The 23306-nt window shown below is 42.9% G+C and overlaps 1 protein-coding gene, 1 long non-coding RNA gene and 1 pseudogene across 3 annotated transcripts in view; 2 read left to right on the top strand and 1 right to left on the bottom strand.

The window, feature by feature from the left end:
* The window catches only part of Flvcr1 (feline leukemia virus subgroup C cellular receptor 1), a gene marked incomplete in the record, with an annotated part of 29062 nt that extends 9677 nt beyond the window's left edge, over window positions 1-19385 (top strand). The window contains 8 exon segments of one of the 2 annotated variants that reach the window (XM_013520040.1): window positions 1034-1174; window positions 6496-6563; window positions 7763-7866; window positions 9663-9773; window positions 10542-10647; window positions 10869-10980; window positions 18741-18808; window positions 18968-19385. In XM_013520040.1, the coding sequence (XP_013375494.1) occupies window positions 1034-1174; window positions 6496-6563; window positions 7763-7866; window positions 9663-9773; window positions 10542-10647; window positions 10869-10980; window positions 18741-18808; window positions 18968-19042 (785 nt within the window). 2 annotated transcript variants of the gene reach the window in all.
* On the bottom strand, window positions 3454-6791 carry LOC106149811. Its single transcript, XR_001236228.1, has 2 exons — window positions 6684-6791; window positions 3454-3871 (listed from the first exon to the last, which is right to left on the bottom strand). It is a non-coding gene; the product is annotated as an uncharacterized LOC106149811 (long non-coding RNA).
* Window positions 14724-18734, top strand: LOC102018464 (annotated as a pseudogene).
* Window positions 19386-23306: the final 3921 nt, after the last annotated feature.

Raw genomic sequence — 23306 nt, 5'->3', positions numbered from 1 at the left:
ACATTTTTTGCTACTTCCTAAAGCAGTTCTTGAAATCTTCCTGCCTAAGTGTCTTTACAAAGTATGATCAAAAGCAGGGTGAATGTTGCTGATGCCATTCAAGAGAAAGGCAAGCTCGTAAAAGCCTGGTGTGTCCTCATCCATCTTATCCACTGGATCTGGCACTGACCTTCCCGAAATCTCCCTCTTGCCATGTATTGTGGGAAGTTGCTAGATCCTTCCCTGCACACCTAAGTGCGTCTCTAGGGCTGGGGGTATGTGCCGGTGGTGGAGCGCTTGCCTCACATGGGCAAGGCCCTGGGTTCAATCTTCAGTGCTCTAACATAAATTAATAAACAGGATTTCTTTGAAAGTATGTGCGGGGGGTCTCTTGATGTCTGGCTGAGAAAGGTGTGAAATCTCTAACTAGAAAGAGTGCTGACGTTTACAGCATTAGACACCCCACACATTCGTGTGTCTTAGTTTTACCTCTACGTTTTCCATATGCAGCTCTAGTGAGTCAGCAAGAAAGACCCAGCCCTCCCCCCAGGGGTCCACCTGCACACTTTCAGCCCCAGTGGTGTAATTGGATTAGATGATGAACTTCATACAAATTTCACAATAGTTACCAGTTCAAGATAGAGCTCTAAAAGTTCAGTAGTATATTGGCTTACTCTAATTTCTACTTCTAATTATAAATTAACTGAATTTAAAAATAGAATCCTTGATAAAATCTTGTCTAACTAAATGTGGAATAACCAATGGTCAAGCCAGTGGTTACTGATGCAGCTCAGCTGTGGGTGTTGGCCAAATCTCTTCGAAGATTTAGACAGTTGAGATTATGAGCAGGTAATTTGCTTGAAGATAAACTAGTCTTCGCTTAGAAATTAGTGAAAATGAAAACCTCACCACAAGAGCCTTTTATGCCTCTTTAAAATTAAACTGAATTATCTGCTCACTAAGAAATATACCTATAGTTATATATGTTGCAATATACCCAATTACCTGTGTATGAATTATATACAATTCTTTTCATTTTCATGCACCTTCTCAGCATTCAAAGAAAAGCCTCCGTACCCACCAAGTCAGGCGCAAGCAGCTCTTCAAAACAACCCCCCCGAAGAGTACTCCTATAAGAAGTCAATAAGAAACCTATTTAAAAACATTCCCTTTGTCCTTCTGTTGATCTCTTATGGTAAGTGGTCTTGCATTTTCTTTGCAGTCATTTTAAACCTTTGAGCACTGTAGATTCTTTTCATTTAACATGGTGGTTTGAATCTTAATGAGATTGGTTTGTGAACTTAAGCATAGTCATGAGCTTATATTGTGTACTAAAAGCAAAAATGCTAAGATAGATATTTTATGTATTTTCAAATACGAGGAAAAGTAGATCTCAAATAGAGGAGTGCTGTCTTTGGTGACTTCTCATAGCGTGCTTTGCCCCATGTATGGCTGGATCTACGGCTGCTGCAAACGTGTGGGAAATGCCGGCACTTCCTCTCTTTACCACGCGCAGCTGCCGTCATTTTGACTACGGCCACAGAAGTAGGCGTGAAGGAGCTCACCATAGCCAGTCCCGGCTTTTAAAAGCAGTTCTCATCCTCCGAGATCTGTTAGGGTAGCTGACAGGTATTTATCCTCACTTCTAACTCTGTAGCCCTGTAACAGAGCTTGATTGTACTTGTACAGGTACGAGCACACTTGGTCCTTCTCAGAGTTTTCGGACAGCTTGGGTTTTGTGTCTTGCATTAACACTGTTCATGTTGACCCCCGGGACCCTGTTTCTGTCCTGCTTTCCTTCAGGAGTCACTCACTGCTGTCCCGTGCTGTCCTGTTCTTTTCCCGTGTTTCCAGGCATGTACCCTAGTACATAACATTTTAAAATTGTAACAGATCACGTCCTAATGTGAACTCTAAATTCTTTCCCCTGGATTAGTACCTCGCTTCTTTAGTGGGTGTTGTCAGCCACAGAAATAGAACCTTTGCTCTCAGTGACTCCTCCGGACCCAAGTGTGCCTGCAGTCACCAGCTCTAAAGGTCACCAGCTCTTTGCCACTTTGGCTTAGTCTCTTTCCCCTGTTTCTTTTTTTTTGTTTGTTTGTTTTTCCGGTAATGGGAATCGAATCCCCTCTTTCTTTCCTGGAATATTTTAAAGCCAATCTCAGATGTTGCACCATCTCATCTTTGAATACTTCCTTAATTTTGTGAGTAATTTCCCTGTCTAGGTTAAACCTAAAATTCAAAAATAGGAAGCAGCTCACTGTTGTGTATGACACCAGATGTATTTCTTAAGGCCGTCGTTGAAGATGACTTTTTGTATCATTCTTTCACCCCTCACTGTTTCCCAGCACAAAACTCTCTTCCAGCCCAGCTTGGAACCAGTCCCTGTCACAGGCACGCTCACACAGAGACCCCTCCATTGCAGATACCTCCATTCTAATCTCTATAATTTTGTGCCATTATTTTTTTTACCCTTTCTGCCTGTTTCCATAGGCAGAGTTCAGCATTAGTTTCATTACAGCTGGATGGGAAGTTTCTTTGGCCTCTTCACCTTCACCAAAAGGTACAGAGCTTGGGAGCATGATGTTTGAGAGAAGGTCATGCCACACGTTTTGGGCAAACACTTATCCCCCTCTGCTTCGTATTCTGTATATAAGATTGCAGAAATCTTGTGCATGCAATAATCTGGATTAGGAGTAGCACTCCTAGGACAGCTTTTCAGAATTGTTAATAGTGTCTAAAACTCAGGAACCAAATGAACTAAGACAAGTTTGTTTGTTTTTTATTTTTTGAGGTCAGGTTATTTACTTATTTACTTCTGTTTTTTTGAGACATGGTCTTACAGTGTAATTCAGGCTGGCCTTGAACCTACCATGTAGCCCAGGCTGGCCTCGAACTCACAGCAATCCTCCTGCCTCAGCCTCCCGAGTACTGGTATTACAGGAGTGCACCATCATGCCTGGCAAGGTCAGGCTATTTAGAGCAAAAAATTTCTCACTATGCCAACTGTTGCCATTAACTATCTGAAATACAGATAATACCATTCTTGAAACTCAGACCACAAACCTGCCTTGCTACAAGAGGCCTTCGTCCAAACTCTTGCTGCCCTTCCTGGTTTCTGGCTAGATTCCAGGTCCTACAGGGTGTGGTACAGTCGCGTGCGCCCAGCCCTGGCCCAGCAGCGCTTGTACCCTCAGCCTTGCCTGTAAGCCTGTCTGTCCAGGCGCATCCCTGAGCTCCATGGAAGCTTAGTAGCTAACCAAGGCCAGTACCCCATTCAGACCTGCTGCAGATTTCCTCCTGCAGTCTTGCTTAGGCAGGGATTGTGATGGAATTTGACTACTTCTGAAATTCCTATGAGAGAAGCAAGGGCCAAGAACAATAGAGAAAATTTTCATGAACCACATGAGGGACTCCTTTTTCAGCCCCAAGACCTCTAATCATTCGCTTTACCAGATAAAACTGCAACCACTAGGCACTCGCATTCCATGCCTGGCTCCGCGCCAGCGAGCCGGGCTTCTTACCCATTTAAAGTTTGAGAATAGGTTGAGATCGGAGGGACTTCTTTTTAGCTATCAGTATTTATAAAGCTGGGATAATTGAGATGCCAAAAGTAGCAAGCGATAGGCAGTAGATCGCGGGGCAGAGCAGAGAGCGCGGGTCTGCCAGTGCGTCCCTTGTTATAGTCTCGGTTATTCTACGGCAGTGAACCCTGCCAGAAACCGTTGAGTGCCTAACACGTCACAGTGTATTTCTTGCCATGCTTCAGGTTCAGTGTCAGTCGGTAGCGTGGTTCTCCCGCATGAGTCCAACGTCTCCACACGATTCCACAGTTACCAAGCCAGAAAATAGAGAGTGTGACCTTGGTTACTTTTCAAGTCACACAGCCGTGCTTGGAAAAAGAAAAACGAGCATATTTACACACTGATCCAATGACTGGCCCACTGTAAATACATGAAAACTCGATGTTTGGCAGAAGAGAACTTAGTAAATTATCCTGGGGGAGGTGAGCGTATGGGGAAAGTAAGGTGGAGTTAGAGATCTGTACTTCACATCATGTATAAAATGAATTGCGTGGGCTTAGAGCGCGGAGAGTAAAACTCAGAACTTTAATGTTTTAGAAACAAATAAAGCAGACTGTGTCTGTTATTCTCAAGGGTTTCTTAATGCAATTAACATAAATCCTAAAGAAAAATATTGATAAATACAATTACATTAAATAATAGTCTTTTCTAAAGAGACGCTATTTAAAAAATGAAAAGGCAAAAGAGTAGACTGTGAGAAAGTGTCTGCAGTGTATGTAACTGACAAAGAATTAGTACCCTAACATAAAAATAACTTGCAGGTCAATCGAAAAAAGAAGCAATTCGGAGAAAAGCAGAGGATGTTCATATGTGTGTATTATTCATACCTTATGCTTAGCCATACTGGTAATAAAGGACATACACATCTAAGCCAGAGTAGGATAGACTGTTATGCAGGTTCAGATTGCCAGAAAACAAAAACTAAAACTCTGATCAAGATAAATTTGACTACAATATGAAGCTGTGGAAACTCTGCTAGTAGTATAAATGGATACCGTTACCTTGAGAAGTGATTTGATTACATCAAAAAAAGTAGTTTTCCTAGGTATATTCTTGGAGGAACCCTTGTATGTAAGAACAGAAACATAATACTCATTGCAGTCTTGTTTTCAGTAATGGAAAACTGGGGAAAAAACTTAGATGTCTGTTGATAGGACTAGAGATAACTAAATCTAAATATACTCACACAGTGGAATGAACAGAGAAAGCTAATGAACGAGAATGAAAAGTTTCAACACAGGTAGAGTTCAAAGCCATAATAGTTACACCGTAAGAGCAAGTTACAAATGGATTTAAATAATGTCCTGTTTATACAAAGTTACTGATTGCATTAGTGCATATATAGTAATACATAAAATTATACACACCAAGGTCAAGCTGTGGGTGACTTTTGGGAAAGAAGAGAAGAATAGGATTGGCAAAGGTCTACAAAATGAATCTGAAGAAAGATGACAGCATGTTAATGTTCGGCAAAGCTCAGTGATGAGTAAGGTTATTTGTTACATTCTGTATAGTGTTTGTGTGTCTGGAATATGAGAGAGAGAGACTGCACTTAAATCTCAGGTTAAGAAGCTTGCTGAAATTCATACAATATGTACGAGGATGCCTTAGAGTTTAAACTTGCTCAGATGATTCCTGCTGTTTTTATTTTTCTCTTTTAAAATACTCTTCCATTAATATTGCCTTGTATAACAAATTGCCCTCTAAATCTGATACAAAGGTAGTCTCTGAAATAGGGATTCTGTTGTGCTTTTAACGTTCATTGGCTCTATGTATGTTATGGTTGATGCATTGTGTCAACTTGGGGAATCTAGAGGTTTGGCTAAATGACTCAGCGATTCTACATCCTGGGGTGAAAAGGATGTGTCCTTCCTGCTCTAGAATGTTTTTTGGTATTCATCCTGAGCCTGTGCAAGAGGGGGACTCTGAGATGGTGTGGGCATGGGCGGATAGCCAGCATACATTATAAGGGAGGGAAAGAGGCTTGCTCTCCCCACTGCCCCCACTTTGCTCTTGCTGCTTTTGCCGTCTTGTGCCACCTTGAAGTGTTGCCCATGTGCCATGCCACCCTGCCTTGGAGCCAGCTGATTATAGACTGAAACCTCCTTAAACTGTGAGCTAAATAAACCTTTCCTTCCTTAACTTTGGGTGTTGGGTATTTTGTCTCAGCAACGAGAGAAGAGTAACCAAGACAGTGTACTATGGGTGCTCAGTAAGTAATGCATTGCTTGAGGGGTCACCGTGTAGTGATGTGGGGATATGATTTATGGTCAGTATACCTGAATCTAAATAATCATAGTCTTACGACACAACTCTGATAGCACATTGAACCATTTTCTATTGCTATCACAAAATATCTGAGGCTGGGGACTTCAGAAAGAAAGGAGGTGTGTTTAACCTCTTCAGTTTTTGAGGCTGGAAGTCCAAGGTCAGGTGGCCCCATCTGTTCAGTGGGTGTCGACCCGCACTGTCACAACATGGGACAGAAGCAAATGGGAAATGGCCACATGCTAAGGGGCCAGCGCGTAAGGGCATCTTGCTTTGTAACAGCTCCTGTGAGACGGTAGTCGGTCCCTTCTGAGGATGGCGCCCCTGTGACCTAGTGACCTGGCTCTGGGCTGCACCTCTTAAAGGTTCCACCCCATCAGCCTGGACCACACTGGGGAAAGCTTCCATGATCCTGTGGGATGGGGGGGACACACCCAAACCATGACACAGCTCTCTTGCAAAGTTAGCGTTAAATTGATCAGCACACATCCTGAAAGGGAATGGCAGTGTTAAATTGATCAGCACACATCCTGAAAGGGAATGGCCATCATTACTATTGGCAGCTGCCTAAAAAATACATATTTTCATAACTGTTGCACAGTATTCCAGGTCACTTGACGAACAGATAAATGATACGTACTTAATTTCTTCTTCATTATTGTAGGTATCATGACTGGAGCATTTTACTCAGTCTCAACATTATTAAACCAAATGATACTGACATATTATAAGGTGAGCTTCTGCTTTTATCATATTGCATACTCTGCCTAGGATTTTTCTTTCCTCCATGTAGTGCCTGTCGGCATAATCATAAGATTTAGATTTATAGTTTTGTTGCTATAAAAGATTTACCTTTGTTTTAAATGAGAACACATTTGTAGCTGGTAGAGTCAGGCAGGGCCCCTCCAGAAGTGAAAGGCGCTCTGAAAGCTGAGGAGAGAAGGGGCTTTATCAGCAGAGAATGGCAGAATCAGCAGAAACAAGGACCCGGAGCAGGTCGCCCATCACACTGCTACTTCCCGTATGAGGCCGTTCCACTGACTCTCCTGGGCCATTTTCAAGTTGACTGTGACTTTGTGGCCCCTGACACAGGTGCTTCCATTCTGGATTGGTCTGGCCTCTTGGAGTCTAAATCCAAAGCAGTGATCACCCATCATTTTTATTAAGCACGTTTAGTTCCTTTCATAAAACTTTGAAAACAAATTTTTTTTTTCCCTTTGGTGGTGCTAGGGATGGAAGTCAGGGCCTTTGTACTGAGCTACATCCCCAGTCCTTTTTTTGAGACAGGAACTTGCTAAATTGCTCAGGTGGGACTTGAACTTGCAATCCCCTTCTTCAACACAGCCATGCACTACCACATTCAGCTGAAAGAGAATTACTCCACTGTGACAATGCTGTTTCATTTTGTTTTGAAATAAGGTATTGATTATATGGAAAAAGGTAACCATTTCAAAGGAATCCAAATATAAATGTGAAGAAGCAAATACCAAGTTCTGCTTTTGTTTTTGTTTTTGTTTTTGTTTTTCATTCGGTATCAGGAATTGAACTCATGACCTCGTGCTTGCCAGGCAGGCGCTTTGCCGCTGAGCAAAATCCCCAGACCCAAATACCAAGTTCTGATTGGCCTCTCTGCTCATAAAAGAAGGGAGTTGGATTATGTAAAACTCTTTTCAGACATCTGTAAATTACTTAAGAATCCTAACAAAAATTGTACTTTTAACCATGGAGGACCAAAGAAATTTTTCCTTTTTTAGTTCTCATTTTGTTTTGTATTTCCCTGGTTTTGTTTTTTACCTGCCCCTGCCTCTCAGCTCTAACCCACGTACTGATTTTTCCTGACGTGTGCCTCATGTTGTCCGATCATTCCCGCGCGTAAAGGAATGGACTCTAGGATCTGTGTTTGACCAGCTTCTCGTGTGTGTGCTTTTCAGGATCAAGAAGTGAATGCTGGGAGGATCGGGCTCACGCTGGTGGTGGCTGGAATGCTGGGCTCCATTCTGTGTGGCTTATGGCTGGACTACACCAAAACGTACAAGTGAGTGATGGGAGACACACGTACAGTGTGCAGCCAAAGGTTTGGTTGTAGACCTTTACTTTTTTATCTTAAGGGGTGTAAAGTGTTACTCAATACTTGCAGGTTCCCTTCATTTAGCGAAAGTTTCAATAATCTACATAATGTTTTGTTTTATTTTATTGGTCATAGTTATTTCAGCTTTGAGAACGTGGATACCTTACGAACATTCTTCCCTTCTAACAGTACCCATGCATACTTCTTTAGAAGGGAGTACGTCTGTATTTTTTATTTTTTTATTTTATTTTTTTTTTACATCTGTATTTTTAAAAAAGCTCTTTTTGAGAAACTTTTGACAGACGTGATCTTACTGTTTTCTTTTTCTGTGGGCTTAAAAACAAACCAAATACTGTTCTTAAAAAAAATTTATTGTTGAGCATAAGACTTCTGTTTTTCTAAGCGATTTTTGACCAAAATGTCCCTAAACCACAGTATCATTTCATTATAATATACCACATAATATGGAAATACTATTTTGATTGTGCCTGTATATGGCAAAATGTTAACATAAAAGAAGGAGGGAGTGATACTAAGTAGGAGACCAGAGCAGGGTTCCAGTGGCAGCGCTCTTCTGCTTTGGCCTTAAAAGAATAGTGGGTTTCTCTTTTATCTTTGTGTGTGTGTGTGTGTGTGTGTGAGAGAGAGAGAGAGAGAGAGAGAGAGAGATGCTAAGGATCAAACCCCAGACCTTGTGAGTGAAAGGCAAGTGGTTTCCCTCTTAACTACATCTGTAGCCACAGGCCACATATCTTAAAGGGCCAAAACTTCTCCCATCTGCTTGGGAAAATTTTTTTTTTCTGTACTGGGAATTGAACTCAGGGTCTTGAGCTTGCTGGTGGCAGGCGCTGTGCCACTGAGCTACCTCCCTGGCCCTGCTTGGGAAAATTAGTGAATGGAACTGTTCATGAATAGAAGAATGGAGGAAATAAACTGTGAGGGAAATACGGACCTCTGTCATGTACAACTTTAAGGTCTGGCTTCTGTACTGCTGTATTATTCTAAATGCTTCCAGAAATATCTCTGATCTTGAAATTCTCCAGGATAAGTCTCCCATGGTTTATGACAACAGTCTGTGGCTTTATTATAAATTATAGCTTAGAGTGAAATCTGTTCAGTTTGTCGATGAAAGGAACACTTGTTCAGGGTTAAATTTCCCAATAGTCTTTGGTCCGTCACGTGTTAGAAAACTTGGTAGGTATAGCGGTGTTCTTTGGGTAGTTTTGGTTCCCAAAGTAGCTGCCTTTCAATTCATGCATCTCATGTTGTGCACATTTCTCCTATGGGGACAGTGGCCGGCAGCAGACGATTTCTGTCCTTACGGGAAGATAAGGTGTTCACATAGGAAAAGTTAAAGGATAATGTAACAGACTAAAAATGACGTCATCCGTGCCAGTTGTGTAGGTGTAAGTGACAGGGGAGATGGAAGAGAATCTCGTATGCGGTAGGGGTTAGGGAAGGCATTTGGAAGAGGGGGAATTTGATTTGAATCATGAAATATGATGCACGTGGACTAGGACTTCTTAAATACTCACATGAGTAGCCTTTTCTGATTGAGCACTGGACATGGTGTGAGGTCTGTGGGCTGCTGCTATTGAATCTTAAATTTAATCTTTAACGTCTGTGCTCTGGTGAATACGTTTTCTGTAGACAAGAAAGGGTGAATTTTAAAAGTAGTATGAATAGAGCAGTGGCAGTCCACATGATTTTTATATGATTAGGAGAATCAGAAAAATTCCTAACAGTTTGTTGTTTTCTTTTAGACAGACTACTGTGATAGTTTACATTTTATCTTTTATTGGAATGATTATATTTACTTTCACATTGGACCTTGACTACATTATCATCGTGTTTATTACTGGAGGGATACTTGGGTAAGTATCAGATGTGTTTAGGAGAAATGATACCATTCTATTATAATTCCACAGTGTTATTACTTTAGTTTACTGATTTTCTAAGTTCACCCAAAGGTTTAGTATTTTAACTCTAAAAGATCCATTGTGTGCATATAAATATTCATCAAAACTATCAAAAATAGTTCAGCCTAGTGTGTGGTGCACACCTGTAGCCCCAGCCTTCTGAGAGGCTGAAGCAGGAAGATTGCAAATTCAAGCCCTGCCTGGCGAACAGTGACTTAGGCAGACCCCATCTCAAAATTCAAAAAAATAATTTTTAAAATTATTTTTAAATATTAAAAATTTAAAAAATAATAGCTGGGGAGGTAGCTCAGTGCAAAGGCACTGGTTATAATCCCTAGTAAGAAAGAAAAGCAAAAGGAAGGAAGGAGGGAAAAGGAAAAGGAAGGAAACTTTAAAATTGGTTTTTGGTACACTATTGAAGAAAAATGTATACATGTGTGAGCCTAACACAGCCCAAGCACTGTTATTGGTTATAAAGACAGCTGACTTAAAAGCGTAGAAGTGATCTTTCCTCAGGGAAAAAAAAACCTTGGGAATTGTTTTGCTTCTCAGTTCTTGTGACTTTGAGCTGGTTGGTTACTAATAACGGTTCCTCGCTTTTGCATAGCAACCTCAAAATACTCGTATTTAATCATTGGAATAGGCCTGACATAGAACGGTCCGTCAGGATGTGGTAGGACCCCTCTGATAATTCTTTCTGTAATTCTGGCTTGGTTTCCCTAGTTTCTTCATGACTGGGTACCTCCCCCTGGGGTTTGAATTTGCCGTTGAAATCACTTACCCTGAGTCCGAGGGCACTTCGTCCGGTCTTCTGAATGCTGCTGCCCAGGTAATCCGCTGGCTCTCTTAAGTCTTGATGACTGTTTTACCAAATGGTCTGCTGAATAATGAGTTTAACCAGAGTTTTTGTTTTGACAGTCTCACTTTTCAGTGAACGTTTCTAGAAGCCAAATCATGTAAAGAAAATTAGTTTTAAAAGGTTCTGGGGAAAAAAATGTACATGTGTTTCAAAGAAGCAAAATTAATAAAAACTAATTTCTCTTATTTCAGGTTTTTGGGATTTTGTTCACACTGGCTCAAGGAAAGCTCATAACAGATTATGATCCTAGGACAGGGAACATTTTCCTCTGCTTGTGGATGTTTGTGGGCACCATTTTAACAGGTGAGTCGGGGTATTCGCCCTGCAAAAGTATATGCCTTGTGTTGTCTTGCATATTTAATTTTCATGTGTATTGCTTCCTCATGGCTTAGTTTAAAAATGAGGTTAAAAGCAGAATATTGCTTATTTTCTTCTAAGGCTATAAATCTGTTAATTCATTTTGGAGGTTTCATAATCGAAACAATGGCTCTATAAAGGAAACAAAGCTGTTGTAACAGAGGAATAAAGACCCTGCTGCAAATTCTGATTGTTGTTCACTAGCTGTGTGACTGTCGACTAGTTACTTAACCTCTCTGAGAATCTAGAAGGAAAGCTCACTCCGTCTTTTCTGCTATACATTCATGGTACAGATCACCACTGTGACCCTAACAGGTGGGGGGTTGTCTCCCCATCAGCCAGTGAACAGCTCTGCAGTAGACCCCGCGGGGCATCCTTTCACACAGTGAATTGGTCTGACAGCGCTCAGCGGTGTTTCCAAGCCCAGGTTGCCCTCTGCTGTTATTTTGCTCTGTGAATTTCTTTCTGCATCCCTTTACCGGTGTGAGAGACAGAATCCATGGATAGTCAAAGAGGGATTTTTACAAATTGGTAATACTTAATTTGAGGACAGAACCTATAAGAGGGATGTGAATCAAACCTTTATGTTTGATTACCTGACCTTTAAAGCTGCATCATGAAATCTTCCCTGTGATTTATCTTGGATACACACAGCCACCTAAGGTTAGCGTTATTTAGTCACAACACTCAGAGTGAGTGTATCCGTTCCCGATAAATAACATCCTGTCCCAAGGAAATTTTACCCTATTACCTTTAGTTCACAAAACAAAACGCAGAAAACTGTGAAATACGAGTGCTGTCTGCTGTGGCCTAGATATTTGTTGGTTCTTCATTTCCAGACAAGAACAACGTATCTGTCAAGTACAGCGTTATTGTTGCACCAAAAGTAAAGGGAACAGTTCATACTTCCTTTTCAGATTTGGGGGTGGGGGTACAGGGATTGAACCTAGGGCTTTCACACTGAGCTACATCTCCAGGACTTTGCATTTATTATTATTAGCACTGGTGGTATTAATATTAGGATTTTGAGACAGGGTCTTGCTAAGTTAATGAATTTTCAAAGATGGGCTTGAACTTGCAATCCTCCAGCCTCCCAGAGTGCTGTGATTACATGCCTGGCTCATGTTATTTTTATTAAAAAAAACTCATGAATATTAATCCAAACAAATGAAATATGCAAAATTAATTTAAAAGTGAAAAAAGTCTTTAACACCAGTTTTACATGAATGCCTTTGCCATCTACAAATGCCAATTAATTTAGATTGAGGATTTTTGTAAAATACTGATGCCAGCAATGGAGCGGAGTTATGAGGGACAGTGTGGATTTCAAAGAAAACACTGGGCCTCCAGTTTCTCGTCTGGCAAGTAAGAGGCTTGCACACTGCCACTCTACACTAAAAACAAGTAAAAAGCAGATCAGATTGAAAGTGTCAGCAGCTCTTCTTAGATCCATAAAGGAAGTGGGAGCACAGTGCAGACCGTGGCCTCTCGGTTTGGAGAGAACAACACACACTCGGAGAATCGGAACAGAAGCCCGAGAGCGGAACCCCGTGGGAGCCAGCGCTGCTGTAGGGATCCAGGACTGCGATGAAGAGTTGCTGGAGGCTCAGTGCGAAAACCTCTGAGAAGTACTCCGGAGGGAGCCCACACACGGGACTCGTACTCCGGGAACTTTACCTCCTGTTGCTAGGGGAAGGAGCCTTTTGGGATAGGCTGGAGCAGTCCGTTCTTCTTAACCAGCTGTGCCCCAGGAGAGACTACTTAACCGGCATCTGCCCTGCCGGGATTCATGAGCCTCGCTAACCTGGGGGACAGGAAAGGCCCAAGCCCTGCACACTCGGCTTCCACGTGGGAGAAGGAAAACGTGCACCCCCAGGCCCCTGGCCATCTCCCACTCCCCGACACCTCACCGCCACATTGCCTAAGGCCTTTTTACAGCTGCCTTTTTTACCCCAGTGTATCGTGTCTGGCTAGGAAAAAAAAATTTTTAAAACATATTATATGGCAAAAAGCACAGTTTAAAGAAATAGCAGGTAGCATAACCATACTTAGATATGGTATAGGTACTGGAATTGTCAGATTAGGAACTTAAAACAATAAAACAGTATGCATATAGGTAGTATGCAAGAAAAACTGGGTAGTATAGAAAGCCTGAAAGTCTAAGAAACCAAAAACTGCTGAAAATCAAAAACCTGGTAGCAGAAATGAAGAATGCTTTTGAGGGATTTATTATTCTGGACATGACTGAAGAAAGAACCTTTGGGCTGAAGGATATACCCATAGAAACCTCCCAAACTACCAGGATATAGTGGTCTACAACTAATCCCTTCACTAAGAAGCAGAGGCAAGAGGATAGCAAGTTCGAGTCCCACCTGAGCAATTTAGCAAGCTCCTGTCTCAAAATAAAAAGGGCTGGGGAATGTAGCTCAGTGGTAGAGAACCCCTGGGTTCAGTCCCTAGTATTGCAAAACAAACAAGAAACCTCCAAAACTGAAAAGCAAAGAGAAGACCAAAACGGAAAAAACAGTCTGGTGTTGCCACATCAGCAAGATGGCTGAGTGGAAGTTCTGTTGCTCATTCTCATTACACAAAAGCACCACAAACAAACTATAATCTAACTAGAGGGACAGGAAGTGCACTGGAGTGGCAGCAGATGGTAAGATCCTTAAGGAGTCTGACACAAGAGGACAGCGAAGTCCCTTACCTTTCACACACTCTCATCTGCCCAGACTGGCGTGGATCCAAGACAGACCTGTCCTTATGGGGCACAGATGAGGTAGAGATCCTTAAGATCCCCACTGCCACTGCAGAGGACTACACAGCAGCCTCCAGCTGTCAGACCCTGAGTAGAGTTTACAGAGCTGTCATAGTTCATATGCTGTATTGCCACAGAGTAGATGCCACCATTACACACTCTTGAGGCTTATGACCTAGGCTGCACCGTCTTGAAACCATATCTGCTGCAAGATTGTATTCCGGTCTGGTGGCTAGTAGTCACAGCATGTGACTCCACCATCTTGAGACTTCACCATCATTCCACCTTGCTCATGGGTGGCTGTAGTAATACAAGCCCAGCTGCTCAGAGCCAAGGCCCAAGACAAAGGATGAAACGGACATTCAAACCCATGTGGTCCCCATTCTCTGGGGAACAGGCTGGTGAGCACAGAGGAGAAGTTAGCACAAAGCCTATGTCCCTCCAAACCCACATGCACTTGTGCTTGGTCCAGCAGCCAGCCAGATGGCAGCCCCGACCAGTGGAGAGTCCTCTTACATAGCCACCAGCTTGCAGCACCTGTGGGTACCCACACCCAACCTGACAGCCATCCACGCGGCAGCCCCAACCCCAGCAAAAGCATGCCACGTTACCGTAGTCACAAACACCTGTAGCCTAGGCCACCAGCACAGCCATAGACATGGCTGGCAAGGATTGCAGCTGAGAGCTGTACAGAGACCACACTACAGAATCCTCTCAGATTCAAAGCTGATACAACTGCACTCCACTGACAGCCTAGCACCCCTCACAGGAAAGAGCACTCCCTAAAAAAGTTTCAAAATCCTATAACGTTGGAAAAGATGCCTGTTGCATAAGATGTGCACATACAACCTTTTGCTCTTGCTGCTTTTGTTGTCTTCTGCCGCCATAAACCGTTGGCCCTCTGCCACGCCACCCTGCCTTGGAGCCAGCTGATTATGGACTGAAGCCTCCACAGACTGTGAGCTAAATAAACCTTCCCTCCTTAAAAAAAAAAAAAGATGTGCACATATAACACAGAGACACAAGAAACATGAGAAAGCAAGGAGATATGAAATGCTCAAGAGTATGCAGTAATTCCCTATTCATAGGAAGTTTATAAAATGTCTGAAAGGGAATTTAGTGACCTAAGGGAAGCTCAGTGAGATACAAGAAAATACAAACAAATCATAATATGAAAGAGAAACTCAACAAAAAGCTACCACTGAAAATACCGGAAATGTTGCCAGTTGTGGTGGCGCACACCTGTAATCCCAGCACTCTGGGAGCCTACGCATATTTAACAAAATAATAGCTAAACACTTACCCAGTCTTGGGAGAGGTATGGATGTGCAGAAACTCAACTCCAGTTAGGTTCAACTTGGAAGAGGTCATCTCCAAGGCACATTATAATTAAGGTAACAAACTGAAAGAGAAAGAATTCTGAACATAGCAAGAGAAAAATGTCAAATCACATATAAGGGAATTTCCATTAGACTAATGGCAGATGTCTCAGCAGAAAATTTGCAAGCCAGGAAGGAATAGAATGGTATATTCAAGGACGTTAAAACAAAACAAACAAAAACAAAAAAAACTGCCAACCAAGAATACCGTACCCAGTAAAGAAAGCTATCCTTCAGAAGTGAAGGGGAAATTGTGCCTTTTTCAGATACATAAAAACTGAAGGAATTGATTACTAAAAAATGCTCAAGAGTTCAGTTGGACGCAAATGGACACTCCCACATTAAAACAGCATTATAAAACTAACTGGTAGAACAGACACACAAGAAAGAGAAAGGAATCAGACCTTGTGACTATAGAAAACCACCGAACCACAAAGATTAATAGTAAGCAAGGAAGAAACAAAGGATATACACACAGGGGGAAAAAAATTTTAAAATGACAGGTAACTTTGTAAACAGATTAAAATCTCCAGTAAAAGATTTAGATAAGCTGAACGGATTTAAGAGGCCTATTTTTAATAGACGCAGTCATATATTGCCCAAAAGAAATTCATTTCACTAGCAGAACATACACACAGAGACAAAGTAAAGGGCTAGAATAAGCAAAAACTGCAAGTGAGCAGAAGTGGCTATACTCACATTAGATGAAACAAATCTGTAGAAATTTATAGTAACTACATAAAAGTAAAATACCAGGAATAAATAATTAGGGAAGAAAGAACTCTACAGTGAAAACTTCAAAATGCTGGTGAATGAAATGGAGAAGACATGAAAAAGTGGAAAGAGATCATATGTTCATGGGTTGGATGAATTAAAGTTGTTAAAATATACCTACTACCCAAAACTGTCTACAGAGTCAGTGCTCTCTATCATAACAACAGTGATGTTTCACAGAAATAGACGTACACTCCTAAAATTTTTATGGAACCATAGAAGACCCCAGTAGCCAAAGCATTACTGAGCAAAAAGAATAAAATTGGAGGCCTCACAATCCCTGACTTCAACACATTCTACAAGGCAGTAGGAACCCAGCTTTGTAATGGAATAGAACAGAGACCCCAGAAATAAGCCCGCACGTCTCTAGCCAGTTGGTTCCCAACAAAGACATAAACAGAGACAAGAAAGTCTCCTCAGTCAGTGGTGCTGGGGAATGAGACACCACAGGAGGAGAATACAGAATATACAAGACCAGCTCACAGGGAACCAGAGGCTTAACTGTGAGACCCGCCTTTCCTTTCCAGCCTGGGCCTCGGCCCCCACAGCTGCTGCTGATGATGCCCAAGAAGAGCTGGGTTGCCATTTACGACCGTTTTAAGCAGGGAAGGGGGACAGATGTCCACATGCCCAAGCACCAGAGCTGGTGGACAGAAATGTGCCCAATCTTCGTGGCATGAAGACCATGCAGTCTCAAATCCCAAGGCTATGTGAAGGAACAGTTTGCCTGGAGACACTTCCACTGGTACCTTGCCCACAAAGTCATCCAGTAGCTCCACAGTTACCTCCACCTGCCCCTGAGAGGGTGCCTGCCACCTGGCATTGCAGCTGGCCCGAGACTGGCAGACCTTGGCCCTAAGGTGTGGAGGGTGTGCGACCCATGAGGCTCACACAAAGGGAGGCCAACAGAGACACCTACAGATGCAGTGCCGTGCCTCCTGGTACCAACAAGAACGCCAAGGCTGGGGCCAGGTCAGCCACGGAATCCAGTTTAGAGCTGGATTTGGTTGTGGACACGATCAGCCACCTCAGTAAAGACGGAGGACTTTTATTTTCTGTTGAATAAATGTGTAGCCAGAAAAAAGAAATGTAAGGCCCAAAACTATAAAACTACAAAAAGAAAACACAAGAGAGATTTTTCAGGACATTGGTCAGGCCCAAAGATTTTTTTGTATGATCCCAAAAACGGGCAACAAAAGCAAAAATGGACAAGTGAGATTACATTCAGCTAAAAAGCTGCACAACACAGTAAACAGCAAAGAGACGACCTATAGCATAGGAGGAACTACTTGCAAACTATCTGACGAGGGATCAGTAGGCAGAAGAAATGAAAACAATTCCACAGCAAAATAACAAATAGTGAAAAATGGGCCAATGATCTGAGATGACGTTTCTCAAAAGAAGATAAATGGCCAACTATATGGAAAAATGCTTAATGGTCACTAATGAGGGAAATAGAAGCCAAAACCACAGTGAGAGTCATTGTATCCCGATTACAGTAGATGTTACCAAAAAGATAAAGCAAACAGTGATGACATGGGTGTAGAGGAAAGAGAACTCTCATCTACTGTTGGTTGAAGTATGAATTAGTAGAGCTATAATGGGAAAAAATATGGAGTTCTCAAAAAAAACTAGAAATAAAGCTATCATGGTAACCAGAAGTCCCACTAAGTATGTATCCAAAAGATGGGGCTGGGGATTTAGCTCAGCGGCACAGTGCCTGCCCGGCAAGCGCGACATCGTGAGTGTGATTCCCGGTACCGGAAAAAAAACAAAAAAAAGAAATCAGTATTTAAAAAAAAAAATTTGAACTCCTGTTTGTTGCACCACCATTCACAGTACCCAAAATATTGATTCAGTCTAGATTTGCATCGGTATAGATGAGTGGATAAAGAAAATGTATCTACACACAGTGGAATATTATTCAGTCATTAAAAAGAATGAGGTGTCATTGTGGCAACATGGGCTTCCTCCACTAGTGCTACGTGCATGATTGTTGTGTTCTGCCAGCTTTCATCTTTGTTTCTACTTTGTTTTATGGCTAATTTATTTACTGCCTACAAGCTTATGTCTTATTTTACACTCTTTTTTGATACATCTGTGGCTTTCACACTCCTCCTTTAGCACTAGTAACGTAGAACTCTGCATCTGCAGACCGAGACCTCCATTACATTTCCGACCAGTACATACAGTCATGTCTTTCCACCTGGGTGTCCTGTGGCCGTCTCATAACCAACCTGTCCAGGGCCGAAGCCACCATCTTCCCATCACAAATCCCCAAATCTTACTGGTTGCACTCTAAAACACCCCGGGCCTGCCCACCACACCACACTGCTTCAGGCACTCCCCACCTCCCAGCAGCGCGATCTCAGGCTGTGCTTCGGCCGCTCGCTGCCCTCATTGGTGAGCTGTGTGGCTGTCAGGTGCGCTGCCTGAGGTGTGGGTCTGAGGTGTCGCTTGGTCTCAGGGCCTGCCCGGCCTTCCCTGGGGCCCTTTGGCTGGCAGAGGCACTTTTTTCTCCCACATGCCCAAGTTTATCTGCAGTGTCACAGCTGATCACACAGTGTTATAACTGTTTAGATGCTGATACTGCCGTAGAGAATCCACTGGGGAATTTGTTCACTAATGAATGACTTGCTAATTAGATAGTCTTAGAGAGGTACCTTCTCTAGGCTACAAGGATGCTGTTAAATACGGCTTTGCAGTGTGTTCAGTTTGATAATGCTGAGGGAAGACTGCTGCTTGGAGAAAAATGCAACACAATTCATGGTAACTCTATTTATGGTTCTCTGTTTCAGCCTTAATCAAGTCTGATCTGAGGAGACACAACATAAATATCGGCATTAAAAATGCTGACGTGACGGCTGTAAGTAGTGGTCCCTTTTACGGTTATACACTGAGAAAAGTATGCATGGAGTGTGAGACCGTTCTTATTTAGTCAGCTTTTTTTTGAATCAGCTGTTGGTCTGTTAAAATAGCACTTGCCGGGTGCCGTACATTGATTCTATTCTGATTCTTTTCACAGGTTCCAGTTGACAGTCCCACAGATCACAAGCCAAAGGCCCTTACGTTATCCGATCAGTCGGAATCATCAATCTGAAGGGAAGGGAAAAGTTGTCATCCCTCAGTCACTGGAACACAGCATGGGAGATCTGTGGGGAGGTGTGAGGAGCAAAGCTCGGCTTAGAGTGATCGGGACGGACAATTACTTGAAAATTACTTACGAGCTTAAATGAACAGTTATTATTTTGCTTAATTATTTAAGCAATATGTTACTTAAAATACTTTTGCTACATCATGTTAACACTACCATTCATCTCGTGTCCCATTTTCAGTCATATATCATGTCTGAAAGTAATCTGTTGCCATTTTTTTTGTGATTTTTTTGAGAGGCTGTGTGTTCAGGCTGACCTTGAACTCGTGGTGATCCTCCTGCCTCAGCTTCCCAGGTCCTGGGATTACAGGCAGGCACCACCATACCTGGCCACTTATTTTTTAAAAGTAATTTTTTTCTTACCGGGTGTGGTGGTGCACACCTGTAATCCCAGGTACTTAGGAAATTGAGGCAAGAGGATCACAAGTTTGAGGCCAATCTGAGCAACTTGGTGAGACACTGTCTTAAAAAAGGGCGGGGGATAAGGCTTAGCACTAGGCTTAGCACTCATGTGCAAGGCCCTGCCTTCAATCCCCTGGTTTTTTTTTTTAGAAAATGGAAGTTTAGATGACTCTAGTGATACTGTGGGGGTCCAGTTCCTGTAAGACATGGAAGAGTGTGTGCAGCTTCTGTATAAAATATTTCCTGGGACCAAGGCGCTGGCCTGTGCTGAGCGCCGGCCGAGCTCCCAAGTGTGCAATGCAGTAGGACGCCGACACTGCCCTAACCCGCCCGCCATGCAGCGCGGGGTCAGGCGTCCAGACGACTGTGAGGTTTGTCCGTTTCTTGTACTTCTTTTGCACAGTGCTCTGGCGCAGGCCCTGTCGATGGCCACAGAATCTGCTCTGTGCAGAGTAAACGCGAGTGTGGCCACGGAATTGTGTCCCTGATGAAGCAGGGAGTCAGGGCACGCCGTCTGAGTTGTTTTCCGTGCTGCCTTCCTGTCATGGATAAATGCTCACACTGTAACTTTTCAGTCCAGCTTGAAACAGGCGTTTTATACTCAGTGTCATTTTTTACTGCCTTCTTTTATTCGGTATGCAACTTTCTACCAAGAAAATTCAATATATATTTTTTATGGTTTCGTGATTTCTTATATTACGCCCTGTGTGTTGCCTGGAAGGTCTGTGACTTCGGATGGCCTGGTGTCCCCATTTAGTGGGGAGCTCCTGAAACGCCACCTGTCCTGATGATAGTGTTCCTTTGTGACCGCGCTCCTCGGAGGAGCGCCGTGCGCAGGCGTGCGTCCCACCAGTGCCCGGGGAGCGGGGCCTGTCCTTCGGCCCTGGGCGGCGCTGCTCTGCTGGGACAGACCGCTGCTGCGCGCTCAGGGTCAGGGGAACGGGACCAAGCACGCCTCCGCCGTGCCTGCCGCTGTGTCCCGTTCACGGAAGTTCAGTGTCGCTCTAAGCTTAGACGCAGTATCTCTACAGTAATGACATTTGCTCTGCCACGATATTTACATTATGTTCACGCACACCAAAAATCCAGTCAGGTAACGAACGCGTTTATGTGAATAACAGTTTTGACTTAAGTGGAATATATGTGCTGATTTATAGTGAGACTCTAATAGTGTCTGTAGTCAAATGGCTATAAATTATGTAGAATCTGACCGTAGAGAATGTATTCTGTTACCACAAGAACATAGCTAAGAGTCAGGGACTCTGGCTCCATGTCCTGGGTGTATTGCTCTCTGCCACTGTAACCCTGGACGACTTACTTACCCTTCCCAGGAGAACTTTCCTAACCTGTGGAATCTTCACTTGGATCTCAAAGATCTTTTTAAAATGTTAGATGCTATTCATTATGGAGTAGACTAAATCAGTGTGCCAGAGGAACTCAATAAGTACAAAGTAGGACAGTTGAGTGAACAATCGTGACTTTTACCCTGTGGACAGCAGGGATTCGGGATCTCTTTTTAGTCTGTCTGTAGGAGCTCCCGCAGAGTATGTCGCATTGCTAGCTTCTCTTGATATTTACACCATGGATTAAATTGGACAAAAGTATATTTTAAGGTTTCTCCCAAATAATTCTTTTTATTGTTTCAAATAATCATGTTTACTGAGTTTCTGAGGTTTTGAACAAATTACAGATAAAAGTTGGAATACTTTATTTCTGAAACATACACATACATGTTTTCTTTGCCCTTATTTAAAAGGGAGTGAAATATGAGTGACAGAATATAAAATTAATTGATAATTTTTCTGCAATTTTTGTGAAAGTTGTTCTATGTCTTAACAAGAATGTCATATAATTGTGTCTTAATTTTCAAAAATAGCATAGGTAATCATTTGTGTATATTTTAAGCAAATGATTTTAGAAAACAAAACCTGGATGCTGTCAGAAGTATTGCATTTATAAATGTTGCAAATACAGCTTTTGTTTTTTTGAGACTGTTAGAGAAGTGTCTTTTTAAAGTGTCTGTATGTAAAAATATGTTTGTATTAGCTGGAAGAGTGCTTGGTTCTCATGTCATTATTCATGTTCTAATTTTTGTTCTTTTTACAGTTTGTCCGTAAAAAGCTTGTTCTTCATTATTTCAGACTTAAAATAAATTTATTTTTTTAATGTTAACTTTGTATGCCTTTTTTAAAAAAAGAGTTCCGGTACTTAGTCATACCCGGGAGTCAAAGGGATTGTGATTTCACAGTGGGCCAAGGAGGAAAAGAGGTCGTTTATGGAACACAAGGAAGCAAAGGCCTCCAGGGTCAGGGATAAAACAGAAACGAAAATATTTTATTCATTTAAAAATAACTTCAGAGAGTGGCGTCGGCAAGAGCATAGAATGGGAACTTTCTACTCCCATCCTCCTGCAGAAACAGTGATTTTGATGACCGCCCACAGACGGATACCCTGTGGGAGTCAGGGAGTCGGGAGGTCCAGGGTAGAGGTCTCATCGCACAGTTCAAGCAAAAGGAAATCACAACAGATGCATTGAAGAGGCTTAAAGCAGGGTGAGCTAGCCACGAAAGACTGCCAGTGTGTGGTTTCCTCCTGGGGAAGCAAGAGGTACGCACCCAGAGGGGCTCCCCACGCCCTCCACCCCGCCCCAGGCTCACCCCTGAACGCCCCGAGTGCAGCGACATTGGTGTCCCGTGAAGACCACGGCCTGATGCGCCAGAATTGGGCAAAGGTATCCCCATAGCAGTGTTCCATGTGTCACCCCAGGAAAAGTAAACGGAAGCTCTGAGCACCAGGCCAGACTTTGCAGGATCAAGGGTAACCCACAGTTTAAGAATTTGTCCTGTAGAGAACAAGAGCATGGAGGAGGCAGACCACAGAAAATGCCTGCTCAGAATCCCTCACCAGGCTCTCTGGTAAAGACACTTTTTCCCCAAAAGCCAGTCGGTAAGGACTAGAGGAGGTGGGTCTTCTTCATAAAGATAGCAACACAAGCTCCAGTAAGCACACACACAAAAAAAATCAAGTAAATATGAGACTGCAAAAGAACACAGTTACATGCCAGTAATGAAGTCCAAAGAAATTGAGATCTGTAAGTTACCTGACCAGAAGCTAGGTGTGGGGACATGTGCCTGTAATCCCAGCACTCAGAGGCTGAAGCAGGAGGATTTCAAGTTCATTTACAGCCTGGGCAGCTTACTGACTTAGCAAGATGCTGTCTCAAAAAATACAAAGGGCTGGGGATGCAGCTCAGTGCAAAGGCCCTGGGGTTCAGTTCCAAGTATTACAGAATAAATAACTTGACCTGGAATTCAACTGAAGAATAATAGATGCTGCAAGAGAAAGGCTGAGGGGTCTCTATCGAGACAGGATAATTGGTAGCTCTGACGAAATGCTAGCATTAGGGGTATAGCTCAGTGGTAGAGCACTTGCCTAGCACAAGTGAGGCCTGGAAAAAAGCTACCACCATGTCTGCCCAGTCATCTGCTGTAGTTTGGGTGTTGAACGTCTCCAAAGGCCCACGTGTGAAAGGCTTGGCCCCTAGAGTAGTGTTCTTCACAGGAGCTTCTAAGAGGTGGGCTCTGGCAGAGGCCTTGGGGTCACTTTGTGTGGGTCCTCGAAGGCGCCTGCGGCACGGCCTCTCTGTCCTTGGCTTCCTGGCCACACTGCAGTCTGGCTCAGCCACACGCTCCCGCCGTGACGCGCCACCACGGATCCACAAGCCGCGTGGACTGCACCTCCAACACTCAGCCAAAATAAACCTTTCCTCTTTACGAGATCATTAGCCCAGATACTTAATTACAGTGAT

This window comes from Chinchilla lanigera, unplaced genomic scaffold (genome assembly GCF_000276665.1).
Source record: "Chinchilla lanigera isolate Chin_1 unplaced genomic scaffold, ChiLan1.0 scaffold00005, whole genome shotgun sequence".
Taxonomy (NCBI): Eukaryota; Metazoa; Chordata; class Mammalia; order Rodentia; family Chinchillidae; genus Chinchilla; species Chinchilla lanigera.
Note: the sequence above shows the minus strand (reverse complement) of the source record. Positions and strands in the feature narration are given on the sequence as shown.